The sequence below is a fragment of the Centropristis striata genome, chromosome 18, assembly GCF_030273125.1.
Source record: "Centropristis striata isolate RG_2023a ecotype Rhode Island chromosome 18, C.striata_1.0, whole genome shotgun sequence".
Classification (NCBI taxonomy): domain Eukaryota; kingdom Metazoa; phylum Chordata; class Actinopteri; order Perciformes; family Serranidae; genus Centropristis; species Centropristis striata.
The window spans coordinates 36,145,614-36,164,355 of NC_081534.1; the positions used below are offsets into that span (position 1 = coordinate 36,145,614).

An 18,742-nucleotide genomic window follows, 5' to 3' on the forward strand; every position below is an offset into this window, starting at 1 on the left:
ACAGAGCAGAGAGGAGAGGACAGGAGAGGCTGTTTACACAGAGCAGAGAGGAGAGGACAGGAGAGGCTGCTTACACAGAGCTGAGAGGAGAGGACAGGAGAGGCTGTTTACACAGAGCAGAGAGGAGAGGACAGGAGAGGCTGTTTACACAGAGCAGAGAGGAGAGGACAGGAGAGGCTGTTTACACAGAGCAGAGAGGAGAGGACAGGAGAGGCTGTTTACACAGAGCAGAGAGGAGAGGACAGGAGAGGCTGTTTACACAGAGCAGAGAGGAGAGGACAGGAGAGGCTGTTTACACAGAGCTGAGAGGAGAGGACAGGAGAGGCTGTTTACACAGAGCAGAGAGGAGAGGACAGGAGAGGCTGTTTACACAGAGCAGAGGGGAGAGGACAGGAGAGGCTGTTTACACAGAGCAGAGAGGAGAGGACAGGAGAGGCTGTTTACACAGAGCAGAGAGGAGAGGACAGGAGAGGCTGTTTACACAGAGCAGAGGGGAGAGGACAGGAGAGGCTGTTTACACAGAGCAGAGAGGAGAGGACAGGAGAGGCTGTTTACACAGAGCAGAGAGGAGAGGACAGGAGAGGCTGTTTACACAGAGCAGAGAGGAGAGGACAGGAGAGGCTGCTTACACAGAGCTGAGAGGAGAGGACAGGAAACTGGAAACATGACAATACCTCAACATGTGGAGGAAACTGGTTTTGGTAATTTTGTAGTTTTGTGTCTTTTGTCTTTTTTGGGGGTGATTTTGTGTCCTTTTTTTTATTTTTTATTTTTAACTTTTTTGTGACTTTTTTCAGTAATTTTGTCTTTTTCTGGTCATTTTGAAATTTAGAAAATAAATTCTCTTTTATTCCAATTTTTAAATAATTATTTATTAGAGAAATTCAACTTGCATTTTTTCTTTTTTTCCCTGATTTCTGTCGCTCTAACTGTGTTATTCTGACTGACTGTTGGAGTTGTTCTGGTTGATGGTTCCACAGAGCTGCAGGACTTATTGATTATATTGATTAGAGATTTTATAGATTATGTTTATATGTTGCAGTGAGAAACGAGGACACAGAGAGGAGAAAGTAAAATTTACCACAACAAACCGTTGTGAAACCGTTTTTTGGGGTTCAGAAGTTTAAGATTCGTAGGTGAATTTTTGCTTCCACGTACCTGCGGACTCTCCGGGGGCCCTCACTCGTCCAGGCCCTTCTTGGAGGACCCGTCCCTGGTCTTGGCCCTCAGCTTGTTGACCTGTGACTCGGCGATGTCGGCCCTCTCCTCGGCCTCCTCCAGCTCGTGCTGCAGCTTGCGGAGTTTGGCCAAGTTGGTGTTGGCCGCCTCCTCGGCCTCCTCCGCCGCGTGTTTGTAGGACTTCACCTTCAACTGCAGCTTGTCCACCAGGTCCTGGAGGCGGGCCAGGTTCTTGCGGTCCTCCTCCGTCTGGTAGGTGAGCTCCTTGATGCGGCGTTCGTACTTGCGGACCCCCTTGATGGACTCCGCCCCCCTCCTCTGCTCCGCCTCCAGCTCGTTCTCCAGCTCCCTGATGCGAGCCTCCAGCTTCTGGAGCTGCTTCTTGCCGCCCTTCATGGCAATCTGCTCGGCCTCGTCCAGGCGGTGCTGCAGGTCCTTGATGGTCTGCTCCATGTTCTTCTTCATGCGCTCCAGATGTGCGCTGGTGTCCTGCTCCTTCTTCAGCTCCTCGGCCATCATGGCTGCATCGGTGATGGCCTTCTTTGCCTTCTCCTCGGCGTTGCGGTTCTCCTGTACGGCCTCCTCCACCTCGTTCTGCAGGTGCATGAGGTCTGCCTCGTGCTTCTTCTTCTGGTTGATCAGGCTGGTGTTCTGGGAGTGCAGGAGCTGCATGCGCTCCGTCGCGTCAGTCAGCTCCTGCTCGGCCAGTTTCCGGCTCCGCTCCGTCTGCTCCAGGGCGGCCCTCAGCTCCTCCAGCTCGGCCTGGATCAGGTTGTTTCGGCGCTCCAGGAGAGCGATGTTCTCTCTCAGGTCGTCGTTGCCGTGCTGCGCGTCGTCCAGCTGCAGCTGAGAGTCCTTCAGGAACGCCTGCAGGCTCTTGAGCTGTTTCTGGGCGTCGGCCGCCTGCCGGTTGGCTTGGCTCAGCTGGATCTCCATCTCGTTGAGGTCTCCTTCCATCTTCTTCTTCACCCTCAGGGCCTCGTTGCGGCTCCTGGTCTCTGATTCCAGAGAGGTCTGAAGCGACTCCAGCATCCGTTGGTAGTTCCTCTTCGCCTGATCCATCTCCTCGTCTTTCTCGGCCAGCTTGCGCTCCATGTCAGCCTTCACCTGGTTGAACTCCAGCTGGGCTCGGAGGATCTTGCTCTCTTCGTGCTCCAGAGAACCTTCTGCCTCCTCCAGTGCCGACTGCAGCTCGGCCTTTTCTTGCTCCAGCTGCTTCCGGATCTTCTCCAGCTCATGCGCGCTCCGGCCACCCTCCCCCAGCTGGTCCGTGAGGTCAGAGATCTCCTCTTGGAGGTTCTTGTTCTCTCTCTTCATCGTCTCCAGTTGATCCAGAGACTCCTCGTAGGCGTTCTTCAGTTTAAAGAGTTCGGTGCTCAGAGACCGAGCTTCCTTCTGAGAGGCCTCCAGCTCGCACTGCGACTCCTCAAACTTTTGCTTCCACTCTGCCATGACTTTGTCAAAGGCCCTTTGCCTTTTATCCAGAGCTGCAGATGCTGCGTTGGACCTCTCGAGGTCCAGCATCAGGTCTTCGATCTCATTTTGGAGGCGGTGCTTAGTCTTCTCCAGGGATGAACACTTTGCGTTCACGGCCTCGATGGCCTCCTCAGCCTCCTGCAGTCTTTGAACCAGCTTCTTCTTTGCTTCTTCCAGTTCCTCGGTTCTCTGGATGCCATCGGTTTCATATTTTGTCCTCCATGCCGAGACCTCGGTGTTGGATTTGGACAGAGCTCTCTGCAGCTCCGCCTTGGCTTCCTGCTCTTCTTCAAACTGCTCTCGGAGCAGATCGCAGTCGTGGCGAGCAGATTGTACGGCGTGGGCGAGGGCATTTTTTGCCTTGACCTCCTCTTCCAGCTGTCTGCGTAGATCTTCTACCTGCTGGTTGTACGAGTTCTTCCCCCGGGTCAGCTGCGATATCAGACAGTCCTTCTCCTCCAGCTGCCGTCCAGACTCGCCGTTCTCAGTGAGCAGCTTGGCCCTCTGCGTGGTCAGGTCATTGATGGAGCGCTGAGATTCTTCATATTTACTCTTGTACTCGTTCATGTTGTCTTCCATCGTGCGGCACATCTTCTCGATGTTTGACTTGGCCTTTACCACGCTCTCTATGTTAGAAGACAAGTCATCCAGCTCCAGCTTCAGCTCGCTCTTTTCCTTCTCCAGCTTCTGCTTCACGCGCTGCAGGTTGTCGATCTGTTCGCCCAGCTCGGCGACACTGTCGGCGTGTTTCTTCCTCAGGGAGGCAGCGGTGGACTCGTGTTGGAGGGTGGACTCCTCCAGCTCCCGACGCAGCTTCTGAAATTCAGTATCTCTCTTCTTGTTCAGCTCCACCTGTGCCGACGTCGCTCCACCTGCCTCCTCCAGCCGCTCGCTGATGTCCTCCAGCTCGCGGGAAAGATCGCATCGCTGCTTCTCCACTTTTGCCCGGGCTGCACGCTCGGCGTCCAGCTCCTCCTCCAGCTCCTCGATTCTCGCCTGGTTTTCTTTCAGCTTCTTCTGCAGCTGAACCGAAGCAACCTGCTCGTCTTCCAGTCTTGAATTAATTTGGACAATCTCAAAATCCTTTTTTTTGAGTTTTTCCTCCAGCTGCTGCTTGTCATTCTCTAGGTCCATCAAACTCTCCTGAGTCAGTTTGAAGTCTCCTTCGAACTTCCTCTTTGAGCGCTCGAGGTCCATCCTGACCTTCTTCTCTTGCTCCAGCGAGCCCTCCAGATCGTCCACCTGCTGCTCCAGCTTCACTTTGGCTTTGGTCAGGCTGTTGACTTTGTCTTCTTCACTCTGGAGGTCATCCAGTGTCTGCTGGTGAGCCTCCTGTAGCGCCTTCTTCTCTTTGGTTAACTTCATGATGTTTTCATCCTGGGAAGCCATCTCCTCCGTCAGGTTTTTCACCTTGTTCTCCGTGGCATGTTTCTCTTTCTCCACCTTGGCCAAGGTGAGCTCCAGATCGTCTATATCTTTCTTCACCTCGGAGCATTCGTCTTCAAGTTTCCGTTTCTTAGCTGTGAGATCAGCATTCAGCTCCTCCTCGTCCTCCAGTCTTTCTGTCATCTCCTTCAGCTTGGCCTCCAGTTGAATCTTGCTCTTTATAAGCTGTTCGCAGCGTTCTTCTGCGTCTGTCAGTGTGTCCTGTTCTGACTGAATCTGCAGACTCAGGTCGCTCTTCTCTTGGAGAAGAGTCACTATTTTCTCCTCTAGTTCCTTCCGTCTTGCCTCCGACTTCTCCAGAGCTTCTTTCAGCTTGTTGAACTCGTCCTTCATGTTGGCCATCTCCTTCTCGGACTCTGCGCTCTTCAGCAGGGGTTTGATCTTGAAGAAGAGCTTCATCCAGGGCCAGTTCTTGACACCCAGAAAAGAGCGAAGGTTCCACTGGATGACCATCAGGGCATCTCTGCGCTCCACAAGCTTAGCGAACTCTGCCCTCATGAGGATGGCCCGGGCGTTGGCCTGGATCCTGGTGATGATTCGAGACAGTTGCTCATCTCGCATCTCCTCCAGTGTCCCCAGGAGACCGGCTTTAAAGAAGACTTTGGTGTGGCCGAACTTGTACTGAGTGTGGTCGATGTCCAGGGAGCCCAGCAACTTTTCGGCGCTCTTCTTGCAGTCAATGAACTGGCCTTCAGGGATGGCAGATGCATTCAGGATCCTGTACCGCTGTTTGAAGTCGCCATAGAGGACCCGGTTCGGGAAGCCCTTCCTGCAGATTCTGATGCCTTCCAGGACCCCGTTACAGCGCAGCTGGTGCATCACCAGACAGTTGTCCATGACGCCCGGAGTTTTCTTCTCATTGGGAATCAGACAGCGCACAAAGTGTGGGTGTGTGGTCTTCAGGTTGTTCATCAGCTTGTTCAGGTTTTCCCTGTGGAGCGCAGACACAGTCTGGAACGAGGAACCTTTCTTCTTGGCTCCTTTGCCACCTGCTTTGTCGCCGTCGGCTCCTGAGTAGCTCGAAAACAGAATACTGAGAAGCTTCACAGATGATTTCTGGTAAAGGCCGACCACAGTTTCATTCAGGGGGTCTTTGTTTTTGACCAACCAGTTGCCGATGTTGTAGTCCACCGTGCCGGCATAGTGAACCAGGGCGAAGTGTGCCTCTGCTTTCCCTTTTGCAGCCCTCGGCTTCTCAAACATCTTGTTCTTGCCCAGGTGATTATCATAGAGCTTGGACTTGAAGGTCTGGTCGCTGGCTTTGGGAAACATGCATTCCTCCTCCAGGATGGACAGGATCCCCAGTGGCTTCTCAATGAGGTCGATGCAGGCCTGAAGGTCCATCCCAAAGTCTATGAACTCCCAATCAATACCTTCCTTCTTGTACTCTTCTTGCTCCAGGACGAACATGTGGTGGTTGAAAAACTGTTGCAGTTTCTCGTTGGTGTAGTTGATACACAGCTGCTCAAAGGTGTTGAAATCAAAGATCTCAAACCCGGCAATGTCCAGCACTCCTATGAAGTATTGCCGGGGCTGCTTCGTGGCCAGGGATTGGTTGATCCTCACCACCATCCAGTTGAACATCTTCTCGTACACGGACTTGGCCAGAGCACCGAGGGAGTAGTAGACCTGGTCCACGCTTTGGCCTTTGGTGACGTATTCATTACCGACCTTGACTCTGGGATGGCACAGCCCCTTGATGAGGTCGGCAGAGTTCAGGCCCATCAGGTAAGCCGACTTATCGGCGGCCTCCGTGCCGTCCGACTCCGCCTGCTCCTCCCGCTGCTTCTGTTTGAACTTCATGTTGCCGTAGTGCATGATGGCGCCGGTGAGTTTATAGACGCCCATCTTCTCTTCCGGAGTGAAGCCGAGCACGTCGAAGGCGCTGTCGGTGGCCATCAGCTCCTCTGAGTCGTTGATGGAGGCGACCGTGACCTCTCCCTGGGAGATGTAGGAGTAGTCATACGGGTTGTTGGTGACCAGCAGCATGTCCAGCAGCTCTGGCTTCTGATTGGACAGGATCTGGTAGAAGATGTGGTAGTTCCTCTCTGCCTTCAGCTGAAAGGTGACACGCGACTTCTCCAGCAGGTACGTCTCGATGTCAGCGGATGACAGCTTGCCGCTCGTGCCGAAGTGAATTCGGATGAATTTTCCAAAACGAGACGAGTTGTCGTTCCTGAGCGTTTTGGCGTTGCCAAAGGCCTCGAGCGCCGGGTTCGCCTGGATGATTTGATCCTCCAGCGTCCCCTTGCTAGTGTCCTTCTTGCCTCCGCCGACTGCGGCGATGCTGGCGAAGTACTGGATGACTCTTTTGGTGTTCACCGTCTTCCCCGCGCCGGATTCTCCGGTGATGAGGACGGACTGGTTCTCCCTGTCGGTCAGCATGTACTGGTAGGCATTATCGGAGATGGAGAAGATATGAGGGGGGGCCTCGGTTCTCTTCTTGCCCCTGTAAGCCGCCACCACCTCGGCGTCGTAGACAGGAAGCCACTTGTAGGGGTTGACGGTGACGCAGAAGAGCCCAGAGTAGGTGTAGATCATCCAGGCGGCGTAGCGCTCTTTGAGGTTAAACAGCACGGCCGGCTCGTGGAGGAAAGTGAACATCGCCATGTCTTCGATTTTATCGAACTTTGGCGGGTTCTGGGGGTGGACGTCCGCCTCCTTCACGGTAGCTGTTGTCCCGTCCTCCTTCTTGACGGTCACCACGCCTCCCTCTTTGCTTTGGATCTGTCCCTTCATGTATTCCACCTTATCGTCCACAACAAAGCACTCGGTCTTGATGTCGAAAGCTCTGGTCTGGGCCTCCAGGCGCTCCCGGTCCGACTTCCTCAGGTACGGAGCGGCCTTCCCGAACTCGGCCATCAGAGCGTCGCCCATGGTTCAGATCAGTGAGGACAAAGAGTCTGACGGAGAACTGCAGACTCCTCACAGCCGAGGACGCTTATAAAGACGCCCCGCGGACCAAATTAGGAGATAACTCGCCGTCGGAAAGAAAGAAAGAAGAGGACACTAAATCTGTCTGAGAGAAGATAGCAGGGGGCAGTTACAGGACCTTTGGCTGTTAAAGTCCATTTTAGGAAAGGAAGCATTCGGCTGCTTATCTGCTGCTGATAGAGACTCCAGACACCTCTGCATTTAGCCTGTCCTCTCACAGGGATGGACACCACGCCTGTCTCCTCACAGGGATGGACACCACGCCTGTCCTCTCACAGGGATGGACACCACGCCTGTCTCCTCACAGGGATGGACACCACGCCTGTCTCCTCACAGGGATGGACACCAAGCCTGTCCTCTCACAGGGATGGACACCACGCCTGTCCTCTCACAGGGATGGACACCACGTCTGTCCTCTCACAGGGATGGACACCAAGCCTGTCTCCTCACAGGGATGGACACCACGTCTGTCTCCTCACAGGGATGGACACCACGTCTGTCCTCTCACAGGGATGGACACCAAGCCTGTCTCCTCACAGGGATGGACACCACGCCTGTCCTCTCACAGGGATGGACACCACGCCTGTCCTCTCACAGGGATGGACACCACGCCTGTCTCCTCACAGGGACACTGAAGACACAGAAGAGATGATACATTTTGTTTTGAAACAACGTTTTTTAACTGAGCCATGTTGGTTTTGAAGAAGCAGACTCAGAATGAAACAGTCACTTTATTTACATAGTTTAGTGTCTCGGGGACGGACATGATATCTGTTCTTTCTTTTGGTCCAGAGAAACTAAACTATGTATAAATAGTGTTGGTAACCAACAAAGTGATGTTTATAAACCAGTTATTAACCATTTACAAAGTGCTATACATATTTAATCTTTAAATGTTTTCAACCAATTCCTTAAAGGTTTATGAATCATTTCGAAATCATTAACATACTTAATATGGTGTTAAAAATATTAAAATGAGTGCAACTAAAACTATTAATAGACTATTAATTATAATTTAACTGTTTGTAAATGGTAAAGTTATTATAAACTTACATTAATAAACGATCTTTTTGCCATTTATAAATGATGTAGTTAGTTAAACATTAATAAATGATGTATTTACCATTATAAAGGGCCTATAGACAGTTTATAAATGATGATTAAACATTAATAAACTATCTGTTTACCATTTATAAATGATGATTAAACATTAATAAACTATCTGTTTACCATTTATAAATTATGGTTATTGTAAAGTGTCACCATAGTGTTTGAACACATATTGTACTTTAGATATTATACATTCTTTCCCCCAGAATAAGAAAATGACTCAATATATAGAAAAACAAAACAGCACAAATCTAACATCACTATGCTATGAAGTTTTTTTTATTTTGCACAATAATAAGACAAAAGAAAAAGATAAAGAGATAACAACAAGAGGAAGGTGCAAAAGGGCTTCTACAGGCCTCTACCAAGGTTACAATAGTTTGGGATTTTTCATCAGTTTTAGTTTTAATTTTGTTGTCAATTTTTGTTTTCAAATTCAGTTAGTTTTAATGAGTTTTTAGTGGGAGTTTGTTAGTTTTAATTCGTTTTTATTTTTTGGAAAATGCTTAGTTTTAGTTTAGATTTTCTTAGTTTTAGTTTAGTTTTTATTAGTTGTAGTTTAGTTTTTATTAGTTTTAGTGTAGTTTTTATTAGTTGTAGTTTAGTTTTTATTAGTTGTAGTTTAGTTTTTATTAGTTTTAGTGTAGTTTTTATTAGTTGTAGTTTAGTTTTTATTAGTTTTAGTTGAGTTTTTATTAGTTGTAGTTTAGTTTTTATTAGTTGTAGTTTAGTTTTTATTAGTTTTAGTGTAGTTTTTATTAGTTGTAGTTTAGTTTTTATTAGTTTTAGTTGAGTTTTTATTAGTTGTAGTTTAGTTTTTATTAGTTGTAGTTTAGTTTTTATTAGTTGTAGTTTAGTTTTTATTAGTTTTAGTTTAGTTTTTATTAGTTGTAGTTTAGTTTTTATTAGTTTTAGTTTAGTTTTTCTTAGTTTTAGTTTAGTTTTTATTAGTTGTAGTTTAGTTTTTATTAGTTGTAGTTGAGTTTTTATTAGTTGTAGTTTAGTTTTTCTTAGTTTTAGTTTAGTTTTTATTAGTTGTAGTTTAGTTTTTATTAGTTGTAGTTGAGTTTTTATTAGTTGTAGTTTAGTTTTTATTAGTTTTAGTTTAGTTTTTATTAGTTGTAGTTGAGTTTTTATTAGTTGTAGTTTAGTTTTTATTAGTTTAGTTTTTATTAGTTGTAGTTTAGTTTTTATTAGTTGTAGTTGAGTTTTTATTAGTTTAGTTTAGTTTTTATTAGTTTAGTTTTTATTAGTTGTAGTTTAGTTTTTATTAGTTGTAGTTTAGTTTTTATTAGTTGTAGTTTAGTTTTTATTCGTTGTAGTTTAGTTTTTATTAGTTGTAGTTTAGTTTTTATTAGTTGTAGTTTAGTTTTTATTCGTTGTAGTTTAGTTTTTATTAGTTGTAGTTTAGTTTTTATTAGTTGTAGTTTAGTTTTTATTAGTTGTAGTTGTTGTGTAATGGGGTATTTGTTGGGTCCAGATTCAATAAGGTCACAATAAATGTTTCCTTTATTTCCTTTGTCTGATCCATCTCAGCCCCAATAAGTTTATTAAGTCATAAAACCAGATAGATGAAATAGATTTCATATCAACCAAAAAGGTTTACGGATGAAAAAAGTTGACAAAGACGAAAACGAAGGACATTTTCACTATAATTTTAGTTAGTTTTGGAACCACAAAATACAGTTTCAGTTAGTTATCGTTTTTTAAAAGTTTTATTTTAATTTTTATTTCAGTTAAAGAAAATGTTTTTTCAATTGTAGTTTTCGTTATTTCATTAGTTTTCGTTAACTATAATAACTATAATAACTACCTTTATTAAAATTCACAAGTTAAATTAAAAACAAGTAACTAGTAATCAGAACTGATTCCTGTTGACTGAAAATATATGAAAAGAAGCAGAAGAAACTTTAACTTCACTGAACTTTAAAGTTTTCAAACGTCTGAGAGCTGAAGAAGCAGAATTATTGTACGTGTGTTTATACACATATACAGTGTGTGTGTGTGTGTGTGTGTGTGTGTGTGTGTGTGTGTGTGTGTGTGTGTGTGTTATCTGGACTCTCAGCTCAGAATAGAAACAGCTTTTTTATCTGTTCAGCCGTTGAACAGAGACAGAGGCTGTAAACACTGATAGCTTCTGGTTCTCAGCTTTCCAACGGTCCGTGAACGCAGCGTGAAGATCAACCAGAATAGATCCGCGGTTCTCAAGCTTCATACACCAAGAACCTCCATAACGAACAACTACACAGTCTCCATCAGAAACCAGGCAGAGGGTTTATTCTAAAGAACATATATATGTATATGTATATGTATATATATATATATATATATATATATATATATATATATATATATATTTAATATTTTCAGCCATTGTAACATTTTACACAGTTTGAACAGTAAGAATGCAAAATTGAAAGAAAACTGTACTTAAATAATGATTGAGTTAGAATGTATTGCACATAAAAGTTAAATCATCATTGTACTGAAATAAATGTTGTTGTTTTTTTAAACTGTTCTTACAGATGAGCCCTCCGGCCTATACCCTATGATTTAAACTGAGAAAAGCTGTTTTAATGTTTTTTTAACTGTCCAGCCAAAAAGGTTCTAGGTAGGTCAGTGACTTATTTCTACATGTATTGATGATGTCATTTTTATGATCAAAAATCATGATGATTTATTTGACCTTTGACCCCAGAAACGTAGTTCCTGTCTCTGGTTTTACTGTTAAAGGTTCTGATATTAATGATAAACAGAGAGCAGTGACTATAATGTTGTTGTCTTCTTTCAGCTTTTATATTTAGTTTTCAGTCAATAAACATTTTCAGATTGATTTTGTTATAAATGTATTTAAAAGTGTTGTGTGAATTTTAGACTTAATATTATATATATATATATATATATATATATATATACATATATATATATATTAGTTATTATAGTTAACGAAAACTAACGAAGTAACAAAAACTAGAATTGAAAAAACATTTTCGTTAACTGAAATAAAAATAAAAAAGAGAGTTTTTAAAAAAAACGATAACTAACTGAAACTGTATTTTGTGGTTACAAAACTAACAAAAACGAACTAAATTATAGTGAAAATGTTGTTTTGTTCTTTGTCAACTTTTACGTTTTTAATTTAACGTGTGAATTTTAATAAAGGTAGTTATTATAGTTATTATAGTTAACGAAAACTAATGAAATAACGAAAACTACAATTGAAAAAACATTTTCTTTAACTGAAATAAAAATTAAAGTAAAACTTTTTAAAAAGTTTTTAAAAAAATGATGACTAACTGAAAATGTATTTTGTGGTTCCAAAACTAACTAAAATTATAGTGAAATGTCCTTCGTTTTGTCAACTTTTTTCACACGTAAACCTTTTTGGTTGATATGAAATCTATTTCATCTATCTGGTTTATATATATACATATACATGTATATATATATATATATATATATATATATATATATACACACATAATGTATATACATAATCTAAAACATAAACATGAATGTGTTTCCACGTTGAGGCCTCGGAGCTGCAGGATCTCAGCTTCTTCTTCGTCTCTTCTTGACTCTTTATTTGCGTCTGTAACAGTTTCTGAAGAATCATTTTGAGCCGTTCTCTCCTGTTATCTTTCTGTATCTGTGTCTGATGTTAACGACTCACTTTAACCCTTAAATGATCCAGTAAAAACCATTAAAACTAATATTCATCATCCATGTTGTTTCTCACCTCTTGGTGTCCTTGCTAGGCTTCCTGATACATTAAAAGATTAGTTTTAATATTTTTTGACAGCATACCTTCGTTTTCATAAAATGAACTTCAGGAGAATTATATAAATAAATAACAGTTTGTTATGTTACTTATTTGAGACTTCTCAAATTAATGTTTTATATTAATATTAACTATAGTAACATATACAGTCATGAAACAATGATTAGATCCTTGTTTTCTTCAATTTCTTGTTCATTTTAATGTCTGGTTCAACTAAAGGTTCATTTGTTTGGACAAATATAATGATAACAACAAAAATATCTGATAATAACTGAAATCATTATGAACAAAACCATATTAAATGTCTAGATATCAGATATCATTAAACTCTATCAGATATTATTGTTGTTATCATTATATTTGTCTAAACAAATGAACCTTTAGTTGAACCAGACATTAAAATGCATTGAAGAAAACAACAACAAAATGACCAAAAAAGAAACATATTGAGCAAAAAAGACGTAAAATGACCAAAATAGTTATAAAATGATCAATCCCCCCCCCCACCACCACAAATTGACCAAAAAAAGACAGAAAACGACAAAATAGACGTGAAATGACCAAAAAAAGACACAAAATGACCAAAAAAATGTAAAATGATCAAAAATAGACACAAATTGACCAAAAAAGACACAAAATTACCAAAAAACACAAAATGACAAAAAAGACAAAAAACTACAAAACAGACGTGAAATGACCAATAAAAAGACAAAAACTGACCAAAATAGATGTAAAATGACCAAAAAAGGAAACAAATTGAGCAAAAAAGACGTAAAATGACCAAAATAGTTATCAAATGATTAAACTCTTGCCGTTTGAGATGCTTTCATACTAAATCTCTATCTTTTATTTTCTTTCCATCGGTTGATAAAATACTTTCATGTTTGATAGTATTTTGTGTTTTTAAATGTATTATATTTAATGTATTATATTCATATTTATTTCAGTGACCACTAGAGGGAGCCGGCTCCACTCTGACAAGATTCAAACTGACATTTTAGTAAAAAAATCACTGAAATCTCAGCAGAAATCAACAAGATCTGAATCATGGTGTCACACTAAAAAAACCCATAAACATCTTCAACTTTTCAATTTTCAAATATCAACAATAAAAAATGTAATTCAATTAAAGAGAGTGACACAAACTCAGAATCAGCAGACAGATCTTTGTGTGTTTGTGTAATAAAAATAATAATAATAATTATTATTATTATCTTTAATATGTTGTGCTGTTGGTTAGTTAAATAAAAAATAATAATGATAAAATAATAAAAAATGGTATTATTATTGTGATTATGATTATCATAATATTCATAATATGGTATAATAACAATAATTAGATACAAAAGAAGATAAATCACAGTAAACACTTTAAAATCAATCTGAAAACAGTTTTATTAATATCTGTGTTTTATAAAAACATTCATCAAACATGTGCAAAGTGACGTTCGGTTTATATTCTGAACAGGTGCATGCTGGGAAATCACCTGTTCACAACAGAAAACTCATCATTAGTGACTGAAATGTTCCCGGTATTAATAACTGAGTCAGGTGAGTCTCAGGTGAGTCTCAGGTGTTCTCAGGTGAGTCTCAGGTGTTACTTAGGTGAGTCTCAGGTGTTCTCAGGTGAGTCTCAGGTGTTCCCAGGTGAGTCTCAGGTGAGTCTCAGGTGTTCCCAGGTGAGTCCCAGGTGAGTCCCAGGTGAGTCTCAGGTGAGTCTCAGGTGTTCTCAGGTGAGTCTCAGGTGTTCCCAGGTGAGTCTCAGGTGAGTCTCAGGTGTTCCCAGGTGAGTCCCAGGTGAGTCCCAGGTGAGTCTCAGGTGAGTCTCAGGTGTTCCCAGGTGAGTCTCAGGTGAGTCTCAGGTGTTCCCAGGTGAGTCCCAGGTGAGTCCCAGGTGAGTCTCAGGTGAGTCTCAGGTGTTCTCAGGTGAGTCTCAGGTGAGTCCCAGGTGTTCTCAGGTGAGTCTCAGGTGTTCCCAGGTGAGTCTCAGGTGAGTCCCAGGTGAGTCTCAGGTGTTCCCAGGTGAGTCTCAGGTAAGTCCCAGGTGAGTCTCAGGTGAGTCTCAGGTGTTCCCAGGTGAGTCTCAGGTGTTCCCAGGTGAGTCTCAGGTGTTCCCAGGTGAGTCTCAGGTGTTCTCAGGTGAGTGTCAGCAGAGCGACATGCGTTTGCGGTGCTGCTCCACCAGGGGCACCAGGCAGCGTGGTGGTCCGGCCTGCAGCAGGAACAGGTGCTCCAGCAGGTCGGCGGCGGCGGAGCGCTGCGACGTGTCTCGAGTCAGCATGCAGCGCAGGAAGTCCTGCAGCACGGGAGACACCTGGACACAGTGAGGTCATCAGTGACATCATCAGTGACGTCATCAGTGATGAGCTTCGTCATGTGTGTGTGTCTGTGTGTGTGTATGTGTGTGTGTGTGTCTGTGTGTGTGTGTGTGTGTGTGTGTGTGTCTCTGTGTGTGTGTGTGTGTGTGTGTGTCTCTCTGTGTGTGTGTGTGTCTGTGTGTGTGTGTGTGTGTGTGTGTGTGTCTGTGTGTGTGTGTGTGTGTGTGTGTGTGTGTCTGTGTGTGTGTGTGTGTGTGTGTGTGTGTCTGTGTGTGTGTGTGTGTGTGTGTGTGTGTGTGTGTCTCTGTGTGTGTGTGTGTGTTACTCTGGTCCTGGGTCCTGGGGGGTCCTGGTCTCTGAGTCTCTTCATGGCGTTAACAGGCGTCTCGCTGAAGTACGGAGGCTCTCCATCCACCATCTCCACCACCATGATCCCCAGAGACCACACGTCCACCTGCAGGGTCAGAGGTCACAGAGAAGGGGTCACACGGGTCACAGGGGTCACACGGGTCAGGGGTCAGAGTGCTGCTGGTACCTCGGGGCCGTACGGGGTTTTGGAGATGACCTCTGGAGCCATCCAGTAGGGGGTCCCCACCAGAGACTTCCTCTTGGGGACTTCTTTACTGATCTGAGCACAGAAACCAAAGTCTGACAGTTTGATCTGCAGGATGAGAAGAAGAAGAACCGGGGTTATTAGAGAAGAACTGGGGTTATTAGAGAAGAACTGGTTATTAGAGAAGAACCGGGGTTATTAGAGAAGAACTGGGGTTATTAGAGAAGAACTGGTTATTAGAGAAGAACTGGTTATTAGAGAAGAACTGGGGTTATTAGAGAAGAACTGGTTATTAGAGAAGAACTGGTTATTAGAGAAGAACTGGGGTTATTAGAGAAGCATTGGTTATTAGAGAAGAACTGGTTATTAGAGAAGAACCGGGGTTATTAGAGAAGAACTGGTTATTAGAGAAGAACTCGGGTTATTAGAGAAGCATTGGTTATTAGAGAAGAACTGGGGTTATTAGAGAAGAACTGGGGTTATTAGAGAAGAACTGGGGTTATTAGAGAAGAACTGGTTATTAGAGAAGAACTGGTTATTAGAGAAGAACTCGGGTTATTAGAGAAGCATTGGTTATTAGAGAAGAACTGGGGTTATTAGAGAAGAACTGGGGTTATTAGAGAAGAACTGGGGTTATTAGAGAAGAACTGGGGTTATTAGAGAAGCACTGGTTATTAGAGAAGAACTGGTTATTAGAGAAGAACTGGTTATTAGAGAAGCACTGGTTATTAGAGAAGAACTGGTTATTAGAGAAGCACTGGTTATTAGAGAAGAACTGGTTATTAGAGAAGAACTGGTTATTAGAGAAGCACTGGTTATTAGAGAAGAACTGGTTATTAGAGAAGACCTGGTTATTAGAGAAGACCTGGGGTTATTAGCGAAAAAATGGTTATTAGAGAAGAACTGTGGTTGTTAGAGAAGAACTGGGGTTATTAGAGAAGAACCGGGATTATTAGAGAAGAACTGGTTATTAGAGAAGAACTGAGGGTATTAGAAGCTGCAGCAGCTGAAGTTCAGTTTAAGTTTAATGAGGAGAGAACAAACTGGAGATCAGCTCCAATAGATTGAGTATCAATACAGACACAACACACGCTCCGTTCTACCCTCACTGCTGAACAAGACTCCGAGATACTGGAACTCCTTCTCTTGAGGCAGTACCTCTCTCCACCCAGAGGGGGCAGTACCTGTCTCCACCCAGAGGGGGCAGCACCTGTCTCCACCCAGAGGGGGCAGTACCTCTCTCCACCCAGAGGGGGCAGTACCTCTCTCCACCCAGAGGGGGCAGTACCTCTCTCCACCCAGAGGGGGCAGTACCTGTCTCCACCCAGAGGGGGCAGTACCTCTCTCCACCCAGAGGGGGCAGTACCTGTCTCCACCCAGAGGGGGCAGCACCTGTCTCCACCCAGAGGGGGCAGTACCTCTCTCCACCCAGAGGGGGCAGTCCAGCGTTTTCACCCAGGGAACCATGGCCTCAGACTTGGAGGTGCTGACTCTCATCCTAACCGCTTCGCACTCGGCTGCAAACCGCCCCAGTGAGTGCTGGAGGTCCCGGCTTGATGAAGCCAAAAGAATCACATCATCTGCAAAAAGCAGAGATGTAATTCTAAGGTCACCAAACCGGATCCCTTCCTCCCCCGGCTGCACCTTGAGATCCTGTCCATGAAGACCACCAACAGAATCGGAGACAAGGGGCAACCCTGGCGGAGGCCAACACCCACCGGGAACGTGTCGGTACCCCATATTCCCACAGTACCCCCACAAGACTCCCTGAGGGACACGGTCATAAGCCTTCTCCAAGTCCACAAAACACATGTAGACTGGATGAGCAAACTCCCATGCCCCCTCCAGAAGTCTGGGAGGGTAAAGAGCTGGACTGCACTGAAGAGGCGTGTCAACCATGACAGCCCAACAGTGTCCAGAGCCTTCAGCATCTCAGGGAGAATCTCATCCAACCCTGGCGCCTTGCCACCAGGTAGCTTTTTAACCACCTCAGCGACTTCTGCCAGGGATACTAAGGACGTGTTGGACGTGTTGGCTGGATTAAGGAGTTAACGGTACCTGTCTGCTGCTTCCGGAGACCCCTCAGCCAGCCAAGACCCAAAGGCCTCCTTCTTCAGCTTGACGGCCTCCCTCACTGCTGGTGTCCACCAGCAGGTTCTTGGGTTGCCGCCACGACAGGCACCGACGGCCTTCAGGCCACAGCTCCTACCAGCCGCATCAACAACTGAGGCTTTGAACATGTTGAACATGGCCCATTCTGACTCCATGTCCCCAGCCTCACCCGGGATGCTGAAGAAATTCTTGTGTGAGCTGAAGACCCTGCAGACAGGGACCTCCGCTAGACGTTCCCAGTTCACCCTCACTACACGTTCGGGTTGCCAGGTCTGTCCAGCAGCCTCCCCCGCCACCTGATCCACCTCACCACCAGGTGGTGATCAGCTGACAGCTCTGCTCCTCTCTTCACCCGAGTGTCCAGAACATGATCAGATCTGATGATACGATAATGAAATCGATCATGGATCTTTGGCCTAGAGTGCTCTGGTACCAGGTACACCTATGAACAGCTCTATGTTCTAACATGGTGTTTGTTATGGACAAACCGTGACTAGAACAGAAGTCCAATAACAGAACACCACTTTGGATCAGATCGGGCCGTTCCTCCCAATCACCTCTTCCAGGTACCATAATCGTTACCCACGGGAGCGTTGAAGTCTCCCAGAAGAACTATAGAGTCCCCAGGTGGTTCCCCTGCAGGACACCACCCAGAGACTCCAAGAAGGCCGGGTACTCCGCCTGCTGTTGGTGCATAAGAACAGACAACAGTCAGAGACCTTCTCCTCCTCTGGTTCATCTGGTTCCTCGGGGAGAACTCCAACACACCAGTGCTCAGACGCCCACAGCCTCTCACCCTGGGCAACAACAGGAGAGAGTCCATCCTCTCTCCCTGGGTAACAACAGGAGAGAGTCCAGCCTCTCACCCTGGGTAACAACAGGAGAGAGTCCAGCCTCTCACCCTGGGTAACAACAGGAGAGAGTCCAGCCTCTCACCCTGGGTAACAACAGGAGAGAGTCCATCCTCTCACCCTGGGCAACAACAGGAGAGAGTCCATCCTCTCTCCCTGGGTAACAACAGGAGAGAGTCCATCCTCTCACCCTGGGCAACAACAGGAGAGAGTCCATCCTCTCACCCTGGGCAACAACAGGAGAGAGTCCATCCTCTCTCCCTGGGTAACAACAGGAGAGAGTCCATCCTCTCTCCCTGGGTAACAACAGGAGAGAGTCCAGCCTCTCACCCTGGGCAACAACAGGAGAGAGTCCAGCCTCTCCAGGAGTTTGGTTCAGAGCCAGGCTATGTGTGGAGGTGACCAACTATTTCTAGCTGGTAACGCTTCACCTCCTGCAAGAGCTCGGGCTCCTTCCCGCTAGTTCCACGTCCCCAGAGCTGCTGGAGCCGGGGGTCAGGGGTCAGCATGCCCAGGTACCCTCCTTCACCTGCTGCCCTACTCACACTGCACCCAACCCCCATGCCCTACTCTGCGGGTGTGTGTGTGTGTGTTGTGTTACCCTCCCGTCCAGTGTGAGCAGGATGGAGTCACTCTTGATGTCTCGGTGGATCACTCCCTGAGAGTGAAGGTAGGACAGAGCCTGGAGGACGCCAACACACACTGTAGCAGTCTGCTGCTCACTGAGCCTACACACACACACACATATCATTATTATTATTTGAACAGACTTTTATAGATTTTTTTAAATTTCTAAATGTATTTACATATTTCTGAAAAGGTTTTGCGTGTGTGTGTTACTGGTGTGTGTTAGTGTGTGTGTGTGTGTGTGTGTGTGTGTGTGTACCTGCTCTCTGAGATGATGTGTGTCTGTGTGTGTGTGTGTGTGTGTCTGTGTGTGTGTGTACCTGCTCTCTGGGATGATGTGTGTGTGTGTGTGTGT

At 45.0% G+C, this 18,742-nt stretch overlaps 3 protein-coding genes across 3 annotated transcripts in view; 1 reads left to right on the forward strand and 2 right to left on the reverse strand.

Annotated features, from left to right (window-relative positions):
• LOC131990883 (NACHT, LRR and PYD domains-containing protein 3-like) overlaps positions 1 to 18,742 on the forward strand; it is a 220,691-nt gene that overhangs the window by 98,055 nt on the left and 103,894 nt on the right. The gene's annotated exons all lie outside the window — the stretch shown is intronic.
• Positions 1,180 to 6,978, reverse strand: myh6 (myosin, heavy chain 6, cardiac muscle, alpha). Its single transcript, XM_059356070.1, has one exon. It carries the CDS (start codon positions 6,976 to 6,978, stop codon positions 1,180 to 1,182), a length of 5,799 nt encoding a protein of 1,932 aa, XP_059212053.1.
• Positions 13,915 to 18,742, reverse strand: part of LOC131990900 (serine/threonine-protein kinase PAK 6-like) — a 6,833-nt gene continuing 2,005 nt past the window's right edge. Inside the window, 4 exon segments of the mRNA XM_059356117.1 lie at positions 13,915 to 14,240; positions 14,570 to 14,698; positions 14,780 to 14,905; positions 18,362 to 18,488. Coding sequence (XP_059212100.1) covers positions 14,073 to 14,240; positions 14,570 to 14,698; positions 14,780 to 14,905; positions 18,362 to 18,488 — 550 coding nt within the window. The 3' untranslated portion in view covers positions 13,915 to 14,072.

Excerpts from the sequence above, each read along its gene's own strand:
- myh6 (XM_059356070.1), bottom strand. The coding sequence starts at position 6,978 with ATGGGCGACGCTCTGATGGCCGAGTTCGGGAAGGCCGCTCCGTACCTG.